Source organism: Elephas maximus, chromosome X, assembly GCF_024166365.1.
Source record: "Elephas maximus indicus isolate mEleMax1 chromosome X, mEleMax1 primary haplotype, whole genome shotgun sequence".
Classification (NCBI taxonomy): Eukaryota; Metazoa; Chordata; class Mammalia; order Proboscidea; family Elephantidae; genus Elephas; species Elephas maximus.
The window spans coordinates 181,303,083-181,326,702 of record NC_064846.1 but is presented as its reverse complement, the minus strand read 5'-3'; the positions used below and the strand labels follow the sequence as shown (position 1 = coordinate 181,326,702).

The 23,620-nt window shown below is 49.1% G+C and overlaps 1 protein-coding gene and 1 long non-coding RNA gene across 2 annotated transcripts; both read right to left on the bottom strand.

Annotated features, from left to right (window-relative positions):
- Positions 1-1,621: 1,621 nt before the first annotated feature.
- Positions 1,622-14,439, bottom strand: LOC126069239 (uncharacterized). The gene is made up of 3 exons (XR_007515890.1): positions 13,993-14,439; positions 13,770-13,877; positions 1,622-2,958 (listed from the first exon to the last, which is right to left on the bottom strand). It is a non-coding gene; the product is annotated as an uncharacterized LOC126069239 (long non-coding RNA).
- Positions 14,440-19,777: 5,338 nt separating this feature from the next.
- LOC126068896 (uncharacterized PE-PGRS family protein PE_PGRS54-like) lies at positions 19,778-22,300 on the bottom strand. Its single transcript, XM_049871582.1, has one exon. The coding sequence runs from the start codon at positions 22,298-22,300 to the stop codon at positions 19,778-19,780; it is 2,523 nt and encodes an 840-aa protein (XP_049727539.1).
- Between the last annotated feature and the right edge of the window lie 1,320 nt (positions 22,301-23,620).

The window sequence follows — 23,620 nt, the reverse complement described above, 5'->3', positions numbered from 1 at the left end:
GAGGTGCTCCACGCCCTGACGATGCAGCACGTGAGCGAGGTGCTCCACGCCCTGACGATGCAGCACGTGAGCGAGGGGCTCCACGCCCTGACGATGCAGCACGTGAGCGAGGGGCTCCACGCCCTGACGATGCAGCACGTGAGCGAGGGGCTCCACGCCCTGACGATGCAGCACGTGAGCGAGGGGCTCCACGCCCTGACGATGCAGCACGTGAGCGAGGGGCTCCACGCGCTGACGATGCAGCACGTGAGCGAGGTGCTCCACGCCCTGACGATGCAGCACGTGAGCGAGGGGCTCCACGCCCTGACGATGCAGCACGTGAGCGAGGTGCTCCACGCGCTGACGATGCAGCACGTGAGCGAGGGGCTCCACGCGCTGACGATGCAGCACGTGAGCGAGGGGCTCCACGCGCTGAGGATGCAGCACGTGAGCGAGGGGCTCCACGCGCTGACGATGCAGCACGTGAGCGAGGTGCTCCACGCCCTGACGATGCAGCACGTGAGCGAGGGGCTCCACGCCCTGACGATGCAGCACGTGAGCGAGGGGCTCCACGCCCTGACGATGCAGCACGTGAGCGAGGGGCTCCACGCCCTGACGATGCAGCACGTGAGCGAGGGGCTCCACGCGCTGACGATGCAGCACGTGAGCGAGGGGCTCCACGCCCTGAGGATGCAGCACGTGAGCGAGGTGCTCCACGCCCTGACGATGCAGCACGTGAGCGAGGGGCTCCACGCGCTGACGATGCAGCACGTGAGCGAGGGGCTCCACGCGCTGACGATGCAGCACGTGAGCGAGGGGCTCCACGCGCTGACGATGCAGCACGTGAGCGAGGGGCTCCACGCCCTGACGATGCAGCACGTGAGCGAGGGGCTCCACGCCCTGAGGATGCAGCACGTGAGCGAGGGGCTCCACGCGCTGACGATGCAGCACGTGAGCGAGGTGCTCCACGCCCTGACGATGCAGCACGTGAGCGAGGGGCTCCACGCCCTGACGATGCAGCACGTGAGCGAGGTGCTCCACGCCCTGACGATGCAGCACGTGAGCGAGATGCTCCACGCCCTGACCATGCAGCACGTGAGCGAGGTGCTCCACGCCCTGACGATGCAGCACGTGAGCGAGGGGCTCCACGCGCTGACGATGCAGCACGTGAGCGAGGGGCTCCACGCGCTGACGATGCAGCACGTGAGCGAGGGGCTCCACGCGCTGACGATGCAGCACGTGAGCGAGGGGCTCCACGCGCTGACGATGCAGCACGTGAGCGAGGGGCTCCACGCCCTGACGATGCAGCACGTGAGCGAGGGGCTCCACGCGCTGACGATGCAGCACGTGAGCGAGGGGCTCCACGCCCTGACGATGCAGCACGTGAGCGAGGGGCTCCACGCCCTGACGATGCAGCACCTGAGCGAGGTGCTCCACGCGCTGACGATGCAGCACGTGAGCGAGGTGCTCCACGCGCTGACGATGCAGCACGTGAGCGAGGTGCTCCATGCGCTGAGGATGCAGAACGTGAGCGAGGTGCTCCATGCGCTGAGGATACAGCACCTGAGCGAGGTGCTCCATGCGCTGACGATACAGTACCTGAGCGAGGTGCTCCATGCGCTGAGGATACAACAGGGACCTGCGTGTAGCCCGTCTTAATGGTGACCGCCAACCCTGGTGCTACAGTTTATTTCATTTTTTTTTTTCCTCAGGAAGGAGAGAGTGCGCGTTAAGAGAGTAGCAGCTGCTTTGATAACCGCCAACGTGTTACTGTCTTATCTCAGTAGAAGCTCATGGGATCGCCCCTAGATGAATTCATGGTCTGAGGCGGGTTCCCTCCCCCAGAGGTTAAGGGACTCAGCACCTTCCATCTTTGGGGCCCCTCTCTCTGGGCCAGACAGTAGTGACAGCAAGGAGTGCCCTGAGCCATTCAGGTGACTTTTTTTATTATGACTTCATTTATTTTTGGTGCTAGTGCGGATATTTGTCTGGGTGAAGGGTCATTGTGTTGAGCAGACCCCACTCCTCTGTTCTTCCCGTCCGTGGTGCCCTGTCTACTGGCTGTCAGACACCTTTCTGACCTGGGAGTCTCCCCACTCTCAGCCTTGGCCCCCAGACAGCTCTGCAGCCAACCCACTCCTACACTTGGGTCTCTCTTTCCCTGCGGGCCCCAGTCCCCAGAAAGGGCACCAGACAGCCGCAAAGGGAGCAGAGGCAGCTGGGACGGAGGCTGTTTACAGTCACCATGGAAACGGCTGCCAGTCAGGCAGCTCATTGGGTGGGGCCTCGGGAGGGGCGGGGTCTCGGGAGGGCGGGGCCTCAGGAGAGGGGGCAGGGCTGCAGGGCTTGACTGAAGACTTCCTAGAATCCTGCAGGTCCTGTGTCCTGGGATTCCTGTGGGGACCAGGGGCTGCAGGTATGATGCTGGGCAGGTAACCTCGGACCCAATTAGGTTCTGGGATGGGCTGAGACGGAGGCAGGGGCTGCAAGGAGGGAAGGCCTGTTGAAGGGACTGTTTGCCTGGGACAGGGACTCAGACAGGGGAAGCTCCAGGGGCCTCCTGGGGATGGAGTCATTGGAAGGGTAACTTTTCTAGGAGTCATTGTAAAAGGCCTGAGGCTAGACAGAGAGACTTGGTGGGGAGAGATGGTGCCCTGCCTCCTGATGCTCCTCCTGGACCCTGTTCTCCTGTGGAAGTCAACTCTCACCCAGAAAGAAGCAGAGGCCACTTACACAGGGCGAAATGTGTCTTCAGTGGAAGGCTCAGGTAAGGGACCTCAAGGAAGACGTTGCTGATTCTGCCCAGGTGGGCTCAGAAACCTCACCGGTTACAGCAGTTTGTGGGAAGACTCAGTGCGTGGGGAGCCAGTGGGACCAAGACCTGAAGACTGAGGTTCACGTATTGTCCTGGTTGCGTATCTCTGAGGACCCATTAGATTTCAGGAGAGTTCTCTTGTTGAGAGAGGGCAAAGGATGGACCTAGGGTTGGCAAATTTAACACAAGTTATGAATCATGTATTTGCAATGAAGAAGTCCTTGACCTTGCAAAATTCTATCATGCTATCTCTAGCATCCTTTCTATCACCCAGGCCATATTTTCCAACTACCAATCCTGTCACGGATTCGGTTACAAAAAACCAGTGCCGTCGAGTCGATTCTGACTCATAGCGACCCTATAGGACAGAATAGAACTTTCCCATAGAGTTTCCAAGGAGCGCCTGGTTATGTTCCCCCAAAAATGTGTGTATCAATTGGACTGGGCCACCGGTATTGTGTGATTTTCCTGTATGTTGTAAATCCTGCCTCTATGATGTTAATGAGGGAGGATGGGCAGCAGTTGTGTTAGTGAGGCAGGACTCAATCTACAAGACTGGATTGTGTCTTGAGGCAATCTCTTGAGATATAAAAGAAAGAAGCTAGTAGAGAGACGGAATCTCCTACCACCAAGAAAGCAGTGCCAGGAGCAGAGCGTGTCCTTTGGACCTGGGGTCCCTGCACAAAGATGCTCCTAGTTTGGGAGAGGATTGATGAGAAGGCCGACAGAGAGAGGGAGCCTTTCCCTGGGGCTGACGCCCTGAATTTGGGCTTTTAGCCTAGTTTACCGTGAAGAAATAAATTTCTCTTTGTTAAGGCCATCCACTGGTGCTATTTCTGTTATAGCAGCACTAGATGACTAAGACACCGTCTTTCACATTCCAATCACCAGTAATTATCAGTGCATCCTGACTGCATGTTTGATCAATTCGACTGCAAAAGTTGGTAAAAAATCTTCAATTTCCTCATCTTTGGCATTAGTGGTTTGTGTGCAAATTTGAATAATTTATTAGCTGATCTTTCTTGTAGGCTGTGGATATCATCCTATCACTGACAGTGTTGTACTTCAGGATAGATTTTGAAATGCTCTTTTTGACAATGAGTGAGATGCCATTCCTCTTCAATTTGTCATCCCCAGCATAGTAGACCATCTGATTTTCCAATTCAAAATGGCCAATACCAGCCCATTTCAGCTCAGTAATGCCTAGGATATTGATCTTTATGCGTTCCACTTCATTTTTGATGATTTCCAGTTTTCCTAGATTCATACTTCATACATTCCCCCTTCCAATTATTAATAAATGTTGGCAGCTATTTCTTCCCATTTCGAGATGTGACACATCAGCAAATGAAGGTCCCGAAAGCTTGACTCCATCTACGTCATTAAAGTCACCATTTTGAGGAGGCAGCGCTTCCCCAACTGCCTTTTGAGTGCCCTCCAACCTGAGGGGCTCGTCTTCCAGCACTATATCTGACAATCTTCTGCTGCTGCTCGTAAGATTTTGACCAGCCAGTTTTCTCAGGAGCAAGCCGCCAGGGCCTTCTTCCTAGTCCGCCTTAGTCTGGAAGCTCCACTGAAGCCTGTTCACCATAGGTGACCCTGCTGGTATTTGAAATACCGATGGCATAGCTTCCAGCATCACAGCAACACGAAAGCCACCACAGTACAACAAACTGACAGACATGTGGGGTCACAGTATGACAAACTGACAGCCTTCTTCATTGCAAATACCTTTTTCCAACAACATAAACGACTAAACACATGGACCTCACCAGACGGAATGCACAGGAATCAAATGGACTACATCTGTGGAGAGAGACGATGGAAAAGCTCAATATCATCAGTCAGACCAAGGCCAGGGGCCAACTGTGGAACAGACCATCGGTTGCTCATATGCAAGCTCAAATCGAAGCTGAAGAAAATCAGAGCAAGTCCACAAGAGCAAAGATATGAGCTTGAGTATATCCCACCTGAATTTAGAGACCATCTCAAGAATAGACTTGATGGATTGAACACTAATGACCAAAGAGCAGATGAATTGTGGAATGAGTGACATCAAGGACATCATACATGAAGAAAGCAAAAGGTCACTAAAAAGACAGGAAAGAAAGAAAAGACCAAAATGGATGTCAGAAGAGACTCTAAAACTTGCCCTTAGATGTAGAGCAGCTGAAGCAAAAGGAAGAAATGATGAAGTAAAAGAGCTGAACAGATTTCAAAGGGTGGCTCTAGAAGACAAAATAAAGTATTATAATGAAACGTCCAAAGACCTAGAAGAAAGAATGAGCTCAGCATTTCTCAAGCTGAAAGAAATGAAGAGAAAATTCAAGCCTCGAGTTGCAATATCGAAGGATTCTACAGGGAAAATAGTGAACGACACAGGAAGCATCAAAAGAAGTTGGAAGGAATACACAGAGTCAAACTGTACCAAAAAGAATTAGTCGATGTTCAGCCATTTCAGGAGGTAGCATATGATCAGGAATGGATGGTACTGAAGGAAGAAGTCCAAACTGCGCTGAAGGGAATGGTGAAAACAAGGCTCCAGGAATTGACAGAATACAGATTGAGATGTTTCAACAAACAGATGCAGCACTGCAGGTGCTCACTTGTCTGTGTCAAGAAAATTTGGAAGATAGCATCCTGGCTAACTGACTGGAAGAGATCCATATTTTTGCCCATTCCAAAGAAAGGTGATGCGACAGAATGCAGAAATTATCCAACAGTATCATTAATATCACACACAAGTAAAACCTTGCTGAAGATCATTCAAAAGCTGTTGCAGCAATATATCAACAGGGAACTGCCAGAAGTTCAAGCCGGATTCGGAAGAGGATGTGGAATGAGGGATGTCATTGCTCATGTCAGAGGGATCTTGGCTGAAAGCAGAGAATACCAGAAAGATGTTTACCTGTGTTTTATCAACTGGGTGCATCGTGAAAAATTATGGATAAATTGTGAAAAATGCAAACTTCAGAACACTTAATTGTGCTCATGCGGAACATGTACGTAGACCAGGAGGCAGTCGTTGGAGCAGAACAAGGGAATACTGAGTGGTTTAAAATGAGGAAAGCTTTTAACTTATCCAAGGAAGGTACTAAAAATCTCCCTGAGGACGTGTCTCAGTTAAAATATGCACTCAGAATGCTTGATTAAAAAAAAAAAAAAAAAATCAAAGATTGCTGGAACATCTACTTGTTAACTTGAATTCACAGGACTTAAAGGACATACCAAAAGGGCTGATTTCTTCGGACACTTTACAAGGTGAGATGGGGAAGTTAGAACAAGTTCTGGATGAAAGGTGGACCTTTGGATAAGTGCGCTGAATAGAGAGGAGCACTTTGCTGCCATCTGCCAGGTAAGTGGAGAGTGAGATTAGCGGGTGGGTGGGCTTGTAATGCAATTGTCCATTTTGACCCTCAGTGTTGGGAGGTGGGCAGGAATTGCCAACTTCTGAAAATTATTTCCACTCAGTACCTCAACAGCTGGTGAACTATAGACAGCTAATTAATTAAGCACAAACTCTGCCTGTTCACTGTTCTAAAAAGTTTATATTAAATTGTTTAAAATCTGAATTAGCCAGGGATTGTTGTTGTTAGGTGTGGTAGAGTACATTTTTGACTCACGGCGATCCCGTGTGACAGAGTAGAGCTGCCCCATAGGGTTTTCTTGGCTGTCATCTTTACAGAAGGACTCCTGGTGATCCAGTGGTTAAACACTCGGCTGCTGACCTAAAGGTCAGCGGTTCAAAGCCACCAGCTGATCTGAGGGAGACAAGACCTGGGGATCTGCTCCCATAAAGATTACAGCCTAGGAAACCGTATGGAGGAGTTCTACTCCATCATACAGGCTCTCTGAGTTGGTTCCAAAATCGGAATCGACTCAATGGTACACAGCGACAATCTTTACTGAAGTAGATTACCACGTTTTTCTCAAGCCAGGGAGATAGGTTCGACTATATAGGGCCATGTCAACAGAAAGGAGCCCTGGCGGCATGGTGGTGAAGAGCTTGGCTTCTAACCAAAAGATCAGCAGTTCAAATCCACCAGCCGCTCCTTGTACACCCTATGGGGCAGTTCTACTCTGTCCTATAGGGTCACTGTGAGTTGGAATTGACTCGACGGCACCTAAGAACAACACAATAGAAAGGGAAATGGAAGTAGAGAGTTAGAATATGTATATTGAATATATACATGGGTGTGTATCTGTTTATTTTGTTAATCAAATAATTTAAAATTGATTTACTTCATTTAAAAATATTTTTACTTATTTAATTTTATTTTGTATGTATATTATTACTTATTTTAAAATTTTTATTTATTCATTTTGTTATATTTACTCATTTATTTTTATTTTATTTTTTACATATCATTTTACTTATACATTTGTTATTTATTAATTTTATTGATATTCACTTTATATATTTTTATTTATTTTTACTTATGTGTATTTTACTTAAAACGTATATTTATTCATTTTTTTATTTATTTTAATCTTAAGTGTATTCACTTTATATATTTATTTTAGTTTGTAAATTCATTTGTTGTCTTATTCATTGTATTATTCATTTTTTATTTTTTTTTTACTCAATGTTAAGGTTTTTTTAATTTTTATTTTGTTATTTTTGCTTAAATTTTTAATTTTATGTTTTATTCATTTATTTATTTTTTGTTTTATATATACATGTATTTATTTTATGTAACGGATCAATGAAAAAAAGGAAGACCCTCAACAAGATGGATTGACACAGTGGCTGCAACAATGGGCTCAAACAGCAACAACTGTGAGGATGGCACAGGACCAGGCAGTGTTTCGTTCTGTTGTACGTAGTGTCGCTATGAGTCGGAACTGACTCAAGGGGACCTAACAACAACTAACATTTACTTTACTTTATACATTTATTTTCTTATTTGTTATTTCTTTTTATCTATATTTTATTTAAAATTTAATTTTAGTTTTTTATTTTATATTCACTTTATTTGTATATTTTATTATTTATTAATTTATTTATTTTACATATTTTAATTTTTATGTATTTTTATTTTATTTTTAAAGTTTTTTTATTTTAAAAATTTGATTAATTTATTGTTAGTTATTTTTAATTGTCTTAATGTATTTACGTATGTATAACTTGCCCAAGAACTAAGAGCCAGTTTTTGGCAAAATTTGGATGTGGACTCAGGTGTCCGGCTCATAACTCCACCCCACGTACCTACCGTCCTGTTCATACTAGATCACCCCTGGGACTTCTGACTCTGCAGAAGCTCAGCCCTCAGTTGGGCTAACAGCTCTCTCCTGGATTCACCTGCTGACTTGTTCTGTCAGACTGATGAGGAAGCTCTGTCCTTCTGAGGCCCCAGAGCAGTGATGGATTAAGGAGCAGCCTGGTGGGTAGTGCCCTGGGACCGCAGGAGTCTTCAGGTTTGTGCAGGCTCCACTCACCTGTGACCTGTTTTTCTGCCATTGGCTCACGCTGGTTTTGAATCAACGTTCACACAGCAGCCCTAACCCTCGTTGGGAGAAAATGGAAGCTGCCAGTTGAGACAGGTTTTAAGAAAAGCCAACATCATGATGGGAGGGCTTGAAAGACAAAGCGTGTAAAAGCTTCTCAAGGAGGATCTGGTATGGGACTCTTCCAGACAGGTCCTCAAACTCAGATGGGCTTTTCTGGGCCAACACCGAAACAGACGAAGTCATTCACACCCACCACGCTCTGCAGTGACCATCTGTCCATGTGACTGGATGGATGGGCCCCAAATGGGAGCTGGGTGTCAGGCTATGACGAAATCCCTAAGGAGCAGTACCTGCTAGGCTGGCCAGACCATCTTAGATTTTGTCAGTGTTGTGAATTGAATTGTGTCCCCCAGAAATGTATATCAACTTGGTTAGGCCAAGATTCCCAGTATTGTGTGGTGGTTCACCATTTTGTGATCAGATGTGATTATCCCATGCGTTATAAGTCCTAACCTCTATGATGTTAATGAGGCAGGACTCAATCTACATGATTAGGTTGTATCTTGAGTGAATCCCCTTTGAGAAATAAAAGGAGAGAGAAACCAGTAGAGAGAGAGGGACCTCCTACTGCCAAGAAACAAGAGGCAGGAGCAGAGCATGTCCTTTGGACCCAGGGTCCCTGCACTGAGAAGCTCCTACACCAGGGGAAGACTGATGACAAGGGCCTTCCCCTGGAGCTGGCATCCTGAATCCAGATTTTTAGCCTCCTAAACTATGAGAGAGAATAAATTTGTTTGTTAAAGTCATCCACTTGTAGTATTTCTGTTATAGCAGCACTAGATAACTAAGACAGAAAGAAAATGAGACTGAAGAATTGAGACAGTTCACTGCTTACACGGACAGCATGAGCCAAGTGAGCACGGTGTTAGCTCCCCAAATCCCTTGACCCACAGACCACCACCAAGCCAAAGGGTCTGGACAGCAGGCAATATGAAAGGTGTGATGCTGTGTTGCTGAGGAGGCAATACTGTTCTGCAGCTAGGTGGCTTTATAGCCTACAGCTGACCAAAGAATCTAGGAAAATTGGAAATCATCCAAAAGGAAATGGAACGCATAAACACCAATATCCTAGGCATTAGTGAGCTGATATGGACTGGTATTGGCCATTTTGAATTGGAAAATCATATAGCCTACTATGCTGGGAATGACAACTTGAAGAGGAATGCTGTTGCATTCATCGTCAAAAATATCGTTTTGAGATCTATCGTGAAGTACAACGCTGTCAGTGATAGGATAATATCCATACACCTACAAGGAAAACCAGTTAACATGACTATTATTTAAATTTACACACCAACCACTAAGCCCAAAGATGAAGAAACAGAAGATTTTTATCAGCTGTTGCAGTCTGAAATTGATCGAACATGCAATCAAGATGCATTGATAATTACTGGCGATTGGAATGCAAAAGTTGGAAACAAAGAAGAAGGAAAATATGGCCTTGGTGATAGAAACAATGCGGGAGATCAAATGATAGAATTTTGCAAGACCAATGACCTCTTCATTGCAAATACCCTCTTTCACCAACATAAATGGCGACTATACACATGGACCTCGCCAGATGGAACACACAGAAATCAAACTGACTATATCTGTGGAAAGAGACGATGGAAAAGCTCAATATCATGTCAGAACAAGGCCAGGGGCCAACTGCGGAACAGACCATTAATTGCTCATATGCAAGTTCAACTGAAGAAAATCAGAGCAAGTCCACGAGAGCCGAAATATGACCTTGAGTATATCCCACCTGAATTTAGAGACCATCTCAAGAATAGATTCGACGCACTGAACACTAGTGACTGAAGACCAGATGAGTTGCGGAATGACATCGAGGACATCATATGTGAAGAAAGCAAGAGGTCATTGAAAAGACAGGAAAGAAAGAAAAGACCAAGATGGATGTCAGAGGAGACTCTGTAACTTGCTCTCAAACATCAAGCAGCTAAAGCAAAAGGAAGAATTGATGAAGTAAGAGAACCGAACAGAAGATTTCAAAGGGCCTTTCGAGAAGACAAAGCGAAGTATTATAATGACATGTGCAAAGAGCTGGAGATGGAAAACCAAAAGGGAAGAACACGCTCGGCATTTCTCAAGCTGAAAGAACTGAAGAAAAAATTCAAGCCTTGAGTTGCAATAGTGAAGGATTCTATGGGGAAAATATTAAATGGTGCAGGAACCATCAAAAGAAGATGGAAGGAATACAGAGAGTCAATATACCAAAAAGAATTAGTCAATGTTGAACCATTTCAAGAGGTGGCATATGATCAGGAACCGATGGTACTGAAGGAAGAAGTCCAAGCTGCTCTGAAGGCATTGGTGAAAAACAAGGCTCCAGGAATTGATGGAATATCAATTGAGATGTTTCAACAAACAGATGCAGCGCTGGAGGTGCTCACTCATCTATGCCAAGGAATATGGAAGACAGCTTCCTGGCCAACTGACTGGAAGAGATCCATATTTATGCCTATTCCCAAGAAAGGTGATCCAACCGAATGTGGAAATTATAGAACAAAATCATTAATATCACACACAAGCAAAATTTTGCTGAAGATCATTCAAAAATGGCTGCAGCAGTATATTGACAGGGAACTGTCAGAAATTCAGGCCGGTTTCAGATAAGGACGGGGAACCAGGGATATCATTGCTGATGTCAGATGGATCCTGGCTGAAAGCAGAGAATACCAGAAGGATGTTTAGGTGTGTTTTATTGACTATGCAAAGGCATTCAACTGTGTGGATCATAACAAACTATGGATAACACTGAAGAATGGGAATTCTAGAACACTTAATTGTGCTCATGAGGAAACTTTATGTAGATCACAAGGCAGCTGTTCAGACAGAACAAGGGGATACTGATTGGTTTAAAGTCAGGAAAGGTGTGCATCAGGGTTGTCTTCTTTCATCATACCTATTTAATCTGTATGCTGAGCAAATAATCCAAGAAACTGGACTATATGAAGAAGAACAGGGCGTCAGGATTGGAGGAAGACTCATTAACAACCTGTGTTATACAGATGACACAAGCTTGCTTGCTGAAAGTGAAGAGGACTGGAAGCACTTACTAATGAAGATCACAGACCACAGCCTTCAGAATGGATTACACTTCAACATACAGAAAAAAAAAAAAAAAAAAATCCTCCAACTGGACCAATGAGCAACATCAGGATAAAAGGAGAAAAGATTGAAGTTGTCAAGGATTTCATTTTACTTGGACCCACAATCAACAGCCATGGAAGCAGCAGTCGAGAGATCACAAGACGCACTGCATTGGGCAAATCTGCCACAAAGGACCTCTTTAAAGTGTTGAAGAGCAAAGATGTCCCCCTGAAGACTAAGGTGCGCCTGACCCAAGCCATGGTATTTTCAATCGCATCATATGCATGTGAAAGCTGGACAATGAATAAGGAAGACCAAAGAAGAATTGACTCCTTTGAATTGTGGTATTGGAGAAGAATATTGAATATACCATACTCTGCCAAAAGAACAAACAAATCTGTCTTAGAGGAAGTACAACCAGAATGCTCCTTAGAAGCAAGGATGGCGAGACTGCGTCTTATATACTTTGGACATGTTGTCAGGAGGTATCAGTCCCTGGAGAAGGACATCATGCTTGGCACAGTACAGGTTCAGCGGAAAAGAGGAAGATCCTCAATGAGGTGGGTTGGAACAGTGGCTGCAACAGCAAGCTCAAGCATAACAACAATTGTAGGCATGGGTCAGGACCAGGCAGTGTTTCGTTCTGTTGTGCATAGGGTCACTATGAGTCGGAACCGACTTGACCGCACCTAACAGCACCAACAAAGTTATTCACTTGTAGTATTTCTGTTATATCAGCACTGGATAACTAAGAGAGAAAGAAAATGAGACTGAAGAATTGAGACGGTTCACTGCTTACACGGACAGCATGAGCCAAGTGAGCATAGTGTTAGCTCCCCGAATCCCTTGACCCACAGACCACCACCAAGCCAAAGGGGCTGGATAGCAGACGATACGAAAGGTGTGAAGCTGTGTTGCTGAGGAGGCAATACTGTTCTGCAGCTAGGTGGCTTTATAGCCTACAGCTGCACATTAAGAGAGCGAGGTGGAAAGTACCATGCCACACCAGAACCAGGGAGGTAGGTGCGAAACAGCCTCGTATGATCTCCCACAGAACAGGGAGGTGAGAAACGGCCTCATATGAGCTCCCACAAGGCAGGGAGGTGAGAAATGGCCCCATATGAGCTCCCACAAGGCAGGGAGGTGAGTGAGAAACAGCCTCATATGAGCTCCCACAAAGCAGGGAGATGAGCGAGAAATAGCCTTGTGACAACTCCTCCCAAGATAGCCTATCTTGCTTCATTCCTGGGAGGGATACAGGGAATTCTGCCAAGTTCTTGTTCGGACTCCTGGTTGTACCATGTCTACGTGGCCTCTGTGGATACGTGCTGCAAGGTTGATATGGTTACGTTCCCCTTCAGCTCCAAACCCCAAACTTTCATATATCCAGCTAAGGAATCTTTTAAGAAACATAGGTCACCTCATCAGATACCCTAATTAACTGCACTGACAGTGGCTTAGACGAAATCCTGTTTTTGGTCTTAGGGAACGTTGGACCTCTCAGTAGGATGATCAGGTCCACTTGGTGAGGGATTTAGCCAGGCTCTTGTCTGGGGCTAAACCAGTGAAATGTGCTGTTAATCCAGGTGCAGCAAGGGGTGTTGGTAATCACACACACTTTGTCTTCACTGGCCAGCAGGCAGTCCAGGGCTGTGGTTGTCCATTACCACTTATATTAGAGAGTATAGACCTGACAGTCACATAAGAAGCTGCCGTCACCTTAGCAGCAGTATTTTGCTGAACTTGGCCCTCAGAGTCCAATTCTATTAAGTTTTTATCAATGGAGTTAAGTGGGGCATGACAAATCTAGCAATGTGAGAGAGAGGAAACCCCACAGGCTACCCATAGTGTGAAGATGAGCCTAAGGGAACCATATCAGCATCCAGAAAATTAATCTTGTTCTGTTGTTTGGGGCAGAGGCCAGCAACCTCCAAAGTTAGCAGCCTCCTGTTTAAAGTCTCCCAATAGAATAGACATCCAGTAGTTGTGTTGAGGGTAGTTGAGGTGGTTTGGCACAGGATGCTAAATCATTCTGACATGATAAATGGGGCCAGGTGTCCTGCAGGTGAGGGTCAAGTGAGGATAATGGTCCCTCCCCGCACTCTGACCACCCAGAGTCTGAGGTCTTCCTTCCCACCAGCCAGAGTGGTTGCCCTCCTTCCACAGCCACATAATTATTACATGGCAACCACTTCAATCCTCACCACATCTAACTGCAGCCATCTGTCCAGATTCATCTCTGGATGGTTCGGCAGGTTTTCTTTTGTACACCTTGTTCCATCCTAGAACATCTCCTACCACACTGTGAGGGCCATGCAGGAACCCCTTAGGAGGTGTCTCCTCATATCCATTGTCACTGGCACCATACCTACGACTGTCCAGATCCAGCAAGGCCAGCCAAGTGGTAACAAAAACATCAGGCTGGAGTTCTCCTGCCCCGGATCTTCTTTGTCACCTGCAGCTTTCTGTCAGTTTTCTTTCTCAAAAAGATGAGTAAGAAAGGTTAACTGTGGGGCTGGGGTCTTTTACAACAGTCTGGGCTTTTTCCCCTCCCAACTTTATAATTTAACATTCATTTAAATGGGAGGTACCTTTCTGGGGAGCTGCCACATTTAGGACACAAACTGCCTTTCTTAAGCGTATGCTCCCCTGGGAGTTAGGCTCTGGTTATCCACTCATATTTTTTAGTTTCTCCTGTAAGATTCCATTGCAGAGTCTTTGAATAGTGTGGTCCGCATCTGCTTCACAGGTAGGGATGGCTGTTTACCGGCCACGTGAATGACTGAAATTAAACAGATGGACAATACCAAGTGTCAGTGAGGCTTTGGAGCAACTGCAGCTCTCATACGCTGCTGTTGGGAGTGTGAAATGGTACAACCACTTTGGAAAACAGCTGAGTAGTTTCTTTAAAAAGTTAGACATACACTTACCATGCGGTATCACAATTCCACTCTTAGGTTTTTCCCCAAAAGAAATGAAAGCATGTACCCACAAAGACTTTTACACGAATATTCATAGCAGCTTAATTCATATAGCAAAGCCTGGGAAAAAAAATAACAAACATCCAACAGGTGACTGGATAAACAACTTATGATATACAATAAATTTATTTGACAATAAAAAGGAATGAAATAGCGACACACACAACATCCATGAATCTCAAAAACATGCTGAGCAACACAAGCCAGACCCAAGACAATATATACTACACGACTATTTCTGCATGATTCCAGGAAAGGCTAATGCAACCTGTAATAGTAAAAGGCCCATCATTGGTTGACTGGTTGGTGGGAAGGGTGATTGGGAAGGGGAACAAGGGAATCTTTTGGAGTGATGAAATATTTTATATTTTGGTTATAGTGATGCTTTCATGTGTGTATATATTTGTCTGGAATGAAAAAACCTACTGTTCCCTTTAAAAGGATACATTTTATTATATGCAAAGTATACCTCAATAAAGTTAAAAAAAAGATAAAACAGCTAAATATTGTCAAGGAAATAACGACAGAATTAACTTCGACAAAATAATTCAAATTTAAAAAGCATTAAGATACTAATTTTGTAAAGGTAATATTTTACAGAGCTATAACTCGATATTTGTATATTAATCTGCCTAGTCAATATTTCCACTTGGATGTTGTGAAGGTTAAGATCGTGTGTCAACTTGGCTGGGCCATGATTCTCAGTGATTTGGCAGTCCTATAATATTGTGGTCACTTCCTTGTTGAGATCAGATATGTGATCACCCCCATGATGTGATCTGCTGTGAGGAGCCAATTGGTTGAAAGGAAGTTTCCTTGGGCATCTGGCCTGCATCGAATACGGGCGGACATTCTGGCAAGGCTTGGGGGCTTTTTGCTCGCACTGTATACTGCAGCTGCCTCCTGTTCACCTGAACTCTGGTTCTTGGAACTTGAGCTAGCAGCTTACCGATGGTCTTGCCTGCCGATCCTGGGATTCACCGGTCTTCAAAGTCTATGAGCAAGAGCCCTACTCTCTGACCTGCCAATCTTGGGTTCACCAGCCCCTGTGGCTACGTGAATCAGGAGAAGCCTCTATTCTGACCCACAGACTTGGATCGTTCCAGCCTCTACAACCGTGTGAGCCATTTCCTTAATATAAATTTCTCTCTATATATCCATTTGGAAACCCTGGTGGCATAGTGGTTAAGTGCTACGGCTGCTAACCAAAAGGTCAGCAGTTTGAATCTGCCAAGTCCTCCTTGGGAATTCTATGGGGCAGTTCTACTCTGTACTACAGGGTCGCTATGAGTCGGAATCGACTCAACAGCACTGGGTTTGGTTTTGGTTTTGATATATATCCATTTATATGCTTTACTGGTTTTGCTTCTCTAGCCAACCCAGCCTAAGTTATTTGGTACCAAGAGTGGTTCTAGAGAAAGAAAATTGTAAGGATGAATTTTCTAAATTGGTTCTAAAGTCTGGTTAGTCTTAAAGATGTTGATGGTTCTGCTTCCAGTAGTAAAAACAGCACTCTAATCCATAGCATGAGGTGGCAATACAAATACACAAAATCTCACTGCCAAAAGATCAGGTATTGGTGAAAGACCGGGCTCCAGGTGATCGCATGTGGGACACTTTGCTACAATTTTGTCACAATGAGAAGTATAAGGAAGCTGGTTGGTTGTCTGGTCCTACTTTTGGTAGACAAACTGGTGAAAGAAAGAGATGCACTCAGCGCTTCAGAGTCAAAGCTCAAGTGCTGCAAAAACAACCTCAAAATTTGCACTTGTGCTTTGAAAGAAAGCCTTATTTCTTGTAGTAACAGAGCTGATATTACCGAAAACCAAACCCAAAGTCTTATTGTAAGAGTGGCTGAATTATAACACCAATTATAATTATAATGCTAATTGTCAACCTCAAGAGGTGTCTGAAGTTAAAGTGAGAGCATTCATTCAGAAGAAATGGGATCCTGAAACTTGGGGTGGGGACATATGGGCAGATAATCAGGAAGCTGGAGACACTGAGCCTATACATTCCCTTGAATCTCTCCCGCCAAGAGAACCAGCCCTCTGACTCCCATCTGAAGAGATTACTCCGTGTTTGCCTGCTAAACCACCCTCCCCAGTAAAACCATTAGCTCCCCCATTCCCATCTAATGAGATTAACCCAGCTGCATTTAAGGAGCCCTTGTCTGAGTCATTTCCTGGGGCATTGCCTGAGACAGATGCTTTACAATACAGGGCTGAGTGTTCTCAAAACACTTCCCCACTAGCCATTTTGGCTTCTAGACCTATAACTAGACTTAAGTCCCAAGAAGCCCCAAAAGGTGAAGTACAAAGTGTGACCAGGAGGCGGTACGCTACACTCCAAGATAATTTCTTGACTTTTCTAATAGGTACCAACAGAAACGTGGGGACTATGTGTAGGATGGCTATTAAGGGTGTGGGATAATGGTGCAAGGAACATAAAGATGGGTCAGCCTGAGCTTATCGATATGGGCACACTAAGCACAGATTCTTCATTCCATGTTTCAGGTCAAGAAGTTAGGAAAGGATCTAATAGTTTATTTGGTTGGGTGGCTGAAGCATGGATTACATGGTGGCCTACACTAAATCAAGTTGAAGTACCAGACCTGCCTTGGTATATTGTACAAGAAGGTATCCAAAGGCTTAGGGAAATTGGCATGCCAGAGTGGATTTATCAGGTTAGACCCACAGACCCACATGTGGAGTACCCAGAGGACACAACTTTTATCACAGTTGCTTTACTGATTTTTCTTCTCTAGAGAACTTTTTTTTAGAGAACCCAGCCTAAGACAGATATCTAAGAGGAGTCTCAAATTCCAAAACCAACCCAGCGCCGTCGTCGAGTCTCAAATTCAGCATGTCCAAAATTGAACTCTGTAACTTCTGCCCCAAACCTGCTCCTCCCAGCATCTTCTCCATCATAGTTGATGACAACTCTCTTTTTCCAGTTTTTCAAGTCAAAACCTTGGCATTATCCTTGGCTCCTTTCTTTCTCACAAACTCCAGATCTGATTTAAAAAATAATGTTGACTCTATCTTCAAAATATATCTAGATCCCCACAAATATGAACTTGATTTATGATAGTATTGGCGCCGGTGAGCAGTGAAGAAAAATACCTTTTTCAGTAAATAGTACTTAATCAACTGAATATTCATATGGAATCAAATAAGGCATAAACATATCAATTCTAAGTGAATTGTGGATCTAAAAGTGAAAGGTAAAACAATCTAGAACGTAACACAGGAGAATATCTTCACAATCTTAGGTTAGGCAAAGACCTGAGGACAGAAATTTTTGTCTTCTGTGTGTATGGCCATATCCCCAATGCTAGAACAGGACCTGTCCCATAAAAAAAAAGTAGACAATAAATGGTTACTAAACTAATATAAAGGAAACTTCAATACCCTCCTGAAGGACACACACGACGCAAGTATTTGTATTATTGGCAAGGCACACAACGTTCTTAATGGTAAGGTTAAATGTCATATAAGTGTCACTTTTCCCTAAATTAACCAATCATCTAATGCAACCCCACCTAAAAACACATTTTGGGATTTATTTTCGTAATAAGATAGTCTGATTCTAAATTTCATATGGAAAATTGAACAAGAATACTTGGGAAAACCCTGGGAAAAAAAAAGAAGGGCAATGAGTTGTGATAAGGCCTACCAAATAGTAAAACACATTGAATCAAAGACTTTATCTATTATGCGGTACACCATTGTTTCATGTACCACTAAGGAAAAACAGTGCAATTTAAAACAAGACTTGTTAGAAGCATCCTGATTTCTTAAAAGCGTGGAAAACCATGTAGCTTGGAATGGTGTTCGTGCATGCATTCACAGACAGGTTAAGAAAACAAACAGGACAGATATATACCTAAAAAAAAACAAACACGGTTTTAGTATATGATTGGTTTTAAGGTAATAGTGCACATAGTTTGGAAAAGGGGACTTTTCAATAAATGGTATTCAGGAAAAAATGGTGGCCACCTAGAGAAAAACTAGTTCTGTACCCTCACGCCTTCCACCAAAAAGAATTCCAGATGGATCAAAGATGTAAAAACAAAGGATAAAAGTAGAAGAAGTCAAGGGATAAAAATTTTATATTCCCAGACTAGAGAAGGCCTTTCCAAGTATGTAATAAACGCAGAAGCCACGAAGAGACTCATAAACCTAACACTTAAAACTGTTAAAGAAAGAAAATGTCTTCCAAACTTAAACTTGTCAGCTCTTCACAGAAACTAAAAACATGCGATATAGACAGTTCTGAGGCAAGTTTAAACGACTGTTGCTGTTGTTGGGTGTGGTACTGCCGGCTCCGACCCGCCGTGCCCCCACACAGCAGAACCAACACTGTGCTGCCCTGGGCCATCCTCCGACCCACAGGGCCCCCACACAGCAGGACCAACACTGTGCTGCCCTGGGCCATCCTCCGACCCACAGGGCCCCCACACAGCAGGACCAACACTGCTCTGCCCTGGACCATGGTCCGACCCACAGCGTCCCCACACAGCAGGACCAACACTGCGCTGCCCTGGGCCATCGTCCGACCCACAGCGCCCCCACACAGCAGGACCGGCACTGCGCTGCCCTGGACCATGGTCCGACCCACAGCGCCCCCACACAGCAGGACCAACACTACTCTGCCCTGGGCCATCGTCCGACCCACAGCACCCCCACACGGCAGGACCAACACTGCTCTGCCGTGAACCATGGTCCGACCCACAGCGCCCCCACACAGCAGGACCGGCACTGTTCTGCCCTCGGCCATGGTCCGACCCACAGCGCCCCCACACAGCAGGACCAACACTGCGCTGCCCTGGGCCATCGTCCGACCCACAGCGCCCCCACACGGCAGGACCAACACTACTCTGCCCTGGGCCATCGTCCGACCCACAGCGCCCACACACAGCAGGACCGGCACTGCGCTGCCCTGGACCATGGTCTGACCCACAGCGTCCCCACACGGCAGGACCGGCACTGCTCTGCCCTGGGCCATTGTCCGACCCACAGCGCCCCCACACAGCAGGACCGGCACTGCTCTGCCCTGGGCCACCGTCCCACCCACAGCGCCCCCACACAGCAGGACCAACACTGCGCTGCCCTGGGCCATCCTCCGACCCACAGCGCCCCCACACAGCAGGACCGGCACTGCTCTGCCCTGGGCCATCGTCCGACCCACAGCGCCCCCACACGGCAGGACCGGCACTGCTCTGCCCTGGGCCATCGTCCGACCCACAGCGCCCCCACACGGCAGGACCGGCACTGCTCTGCCCTGGGCCATCGTCCGACCCACAGCGCCCCCACACGGCAGGACCAACACTGCGCTGCCCTGGGCCATCGTCCGACCCACAGCGCCCCCACACAGCAGGACCAACACTGCGCTACCCTGGGTCATGGTCTGACCCACAGCGCCCCCCACACGGCAGGACCAACACTGCTCTGCCCTGGGCCATGGTCCGTCCCACAGCGCCCCCACACGGCAGGGCCAACACTGCTCTGCCCTGGGCCATGGTCCCACCCACAGCGCCCCCACACGGCAGGACCAACACTGCTCTGCCGTGAACCATGGTCCGACCCACAGCGCCCCCACACAGCAGGACCGGCACTGTTCTGCCCTCGGCCATGGTCCGACCCACAGCGCCCCCACACAGCAGGACCAACACTGCGCTGCCCTGGGCCATCGTCCGACCCACAGCGCCCCCACACGGCAGGACCAACACTACTCTGCCCTGGGCCATCGTCCGACCCACAGCGCCCACACACAGCAGGACCGGCACTGCGCTGCCCTGGACCATGGTCTGACCCACAGCGTCCCCACACGGCAGGACCGGCACTGCTCTGCCCTGGGCCATCGTCCGACCCACAGCGCCCCCACACAGCAGGACCGGCACTGCTCTGCCCTGGGCCACCGTCCCACCCACAGCGCCCCCACACAGCAGGACCAACACTGCGCTGCCCTGGGCCATCCTCCGACCCACAGCGCCCCCACACAGCAGGACCGGCACTGCTCTGCCCTGGGCCATCGTCCGACCCACAGCGCCCCCACACAGCAGGACCAACACTGCTCTGCCCTGGGTCATGGTCTGACCCACAGCGTCCCCACACGGCAGGACCGGCACTGCTCTGCCCTGGGCCATCGTCCGACCCACAGCGCCCCCACACGGCAAGACCGGCACTGCTCTGCCCTGGGCCATCGTCCGACCCACAGCGCCCCCACACGGCAGGACCGGCACTGCTCTGCCCTGGGCCATCGTCCGACCCACAGCACCCCCACACGGCAGGACCAACACTGCGCTGCCCTGGGCCATCGTCCGACCCACAGCGCCCCCACACAGCAGGACCAACACTGCGCTACCCTGGGTCATGGTCTGACCCACAGCGCCCCCACACGGCAGGACCAACACTGCTCTGCCCTGGGCCATGGTCCGTCCCACAGCGCCCCCACACAGCAGGGCCAACACTGCTCTGCCCTGGGCCATGGTCCCACCCACAGCGCCCCCACACAGCAGGACCAACACTGAGCTGCCCTGGGCCATCGTCCGACCCACAGCGCCCCCACACAGCAGGACCGGCACTGCGCTGCCCTGGACCATGGTCCCACCCACAGCGCCCCCACACAGCAGGACCAACACTGCGCTGCCCTGGGCCATGGTCCCACCCACAGCGCCCCCACACAGCAGGACCAACACTGTGCTGCCCTGGGCCATCGTCCGACCCACAGCGCCCCCACACAGCAGGACCGGCACTGCTCTGCCCTGGGCCACCGTCCCACCCACAGCGCCCCCACACAGCAGGACCAACACTGCGCTGCCCTGGGCCATCGTCCGACCCACAGCGCCCCCACACAGCAGGACCGGCACTGCTCTGCCCTGGGCCATCGTCCGACCCACAGCGCCCCCACACAGCAGGACCAACACTGCTCTGCCCTGGGTCATGGTCTGACCCACAGCGTCCCCACACGGCAGGACCGGCACTGCTCTGCCCTGGGCCATCGTCCGACCCACAGCGCCCCCACACAGCAGGACCGGCACTGCGCTGCCCTGGACCATGGTCCGTCCCACAGCGCCCCCACACAGCAGGACCGGCACTGCGCTGCCCTGGGCCATCGTCTGACCCACAGCGCCCCCACACAGCAGGACCGGCACTGCTCTGCCCTGGGCCACCGTCCCACCCACAGCGCCCCCACACAGCAGGACCAACACTGCGCTGCCCTGGGCCATCGTCCGACCCACAGCGCCCCCACACGGCAGGACCGGCACTGCTCTGCCCTGGGCCATCGTCCGACCCACAGCGCCCCCACACGGCAGGACCGGCACTGCTCTGCCCTGGGCCATCGTCCGACCCACAGCGCCCCCACACAGCAGGACCAACACTGCGCTACCCTGGGTCATGGTCTGACCCACAGCGTCCCCACACGGCAGGACCGGCACTGCTCTGCCCTGGGCCATCGTCCGACCCACAGCGCCCCCACACGGCAGGACCAACACTGCGCTACCCTGGGTCATGGTCTGACCCACAGCGCCCCCACACGGCAGGACCGGCACTGCTCTGCCCTGGGCCATCGTCCGACCCACAGCGCCCCCACACAGCAGGACCAACACTGCGCTACCCTGGGTCATGGTCTGACCCACAGCGTCCCCACACGGCAGGACCGGCACTGCTCTGCCCTGGGCCATCGTCCGACCCACAGCGCCCCCACACAGCAGGACCAACACTGCGCTACCCTGGGTCATGGTCTGACCCACAGCGCCCCCACACGGCAGGACCAACACTGCTCTGCCCTGGGCCATGGTCCGACCCACAGCGCCCCCACACAGCAGGACCGGCACTGCGCTGCCCTGGACCATGGTCCGACCCACAGCGCCCCCACACGGCAGGGCCAACCCTGCGCTCCCCTGGGCCATCGTCACAAACGTTGCTATGGTTACTCCCGTCCTTGCAGCCAGTGTCCGTCCCTGTCCTCGCGGGTCTTCCCCTCGTTCGCCGACCCTCTACCAACCATGGGAAAACCTTTTTGAACTCTGACTCTGTTATGAGATTTTTTTCTTTCGACAAAATAAAAGAGTGCGGGCAAACATCTCAGCAAACTCAAAAGACAAAAGATAAAGTGGGAAAAGGTATTCCTTACTCGTATCCCAAGCACGAATTTCTGCTTAAAGCAGAAAACAGAAAATGCTATGAATTTACAGACGGAGAGCAGCCTAGGGGACAACGGTCCTCCCAGTGCAGACGGAGCGCGGGCGCGAACCCCACCGAGGCCCCTCGTCCCACCACAGCGGCCAGGGTGAGGGACAGCCCAGCTCGGTGACCTCACGGGGACAGCTCTCTGAGAGAAACCTTACAGGGCAGAGCGCTGCAAAGGCCAGGAATGGCCAGACGGACACACGGCAGACCCAAGACGGCTGAGAGTGGAAAACACAGGTGTTAGCGCACCCCTGACCTGCCCGAGGCGGCACTCAGGAGACAGAGACCGACGACGATGCACGATGAATGACGGAGAGACCCGAGCCCACTCGGAGGGTGGCGGAGACTGACGGAAAGTGGCGAGCACTGACGGAAAATGACAAAAACAGACGTTGACAAAGCAGAAGGCAGACGAAGAGAGCCGAGCCTCACCGGAGAACGACGAAAAGTGACGGAGCATAACGAACGGGGGGGGCGGGGTACGGAAAGAGCCGCAGCTGGTGATGGAGACCAGCGGAGTAACAGGCGGATTGTCGTCTAGGGGACCTTGGCCTGATCGGAGACTAACAGTCATCGAGAAGTAATAGGAATGGAGGTCGAGGGTGAGAGAAGAGGAATGAGGAGACCACGATGTGAGAGCTAGCTAGAGCGTAGCGAAAAGTGGTGACAGTGACGAAAAGAAGGGACCTTGAACCTAACTGGATGACAAAAACTGACGGAGAACGCAGAAGAGCAACGCGAGTGACGGAGATTACCGAACAATTACGAGACTTGACGGAGAAGGACGAGAATTGACGGAAAGTGACGAAGAGAGCCGAGCGTAGTCGGAGATTGGTGGCCAGAAACGGAGACGTACGAAGAGAGACGTACGAAGAGACGGCTAATCAAACTCATATGATGGAGAGACAAAGGGCAAAGGACAGACAGACAACCAGTGGGGACAAGCAGTGGCGGGAGAGGCAGAAAAAGGCTGGAGAGCTGAGTCTCAGACACCAAAAGCGCAGATGGGCGATGGAGAGAGTGAAGGACTCTGAGATGAA

Bases quoted from the DNA above. Each gene is read 5' to 3' on its own strand.
- LOC126068896 (XM_049871582.1), bottom strand. From the start codon at position 22,300: ATGGCCCAGGGGAGCGCAGGGTTGGCCCTGCCGTGTGGGGGCGCTGTG.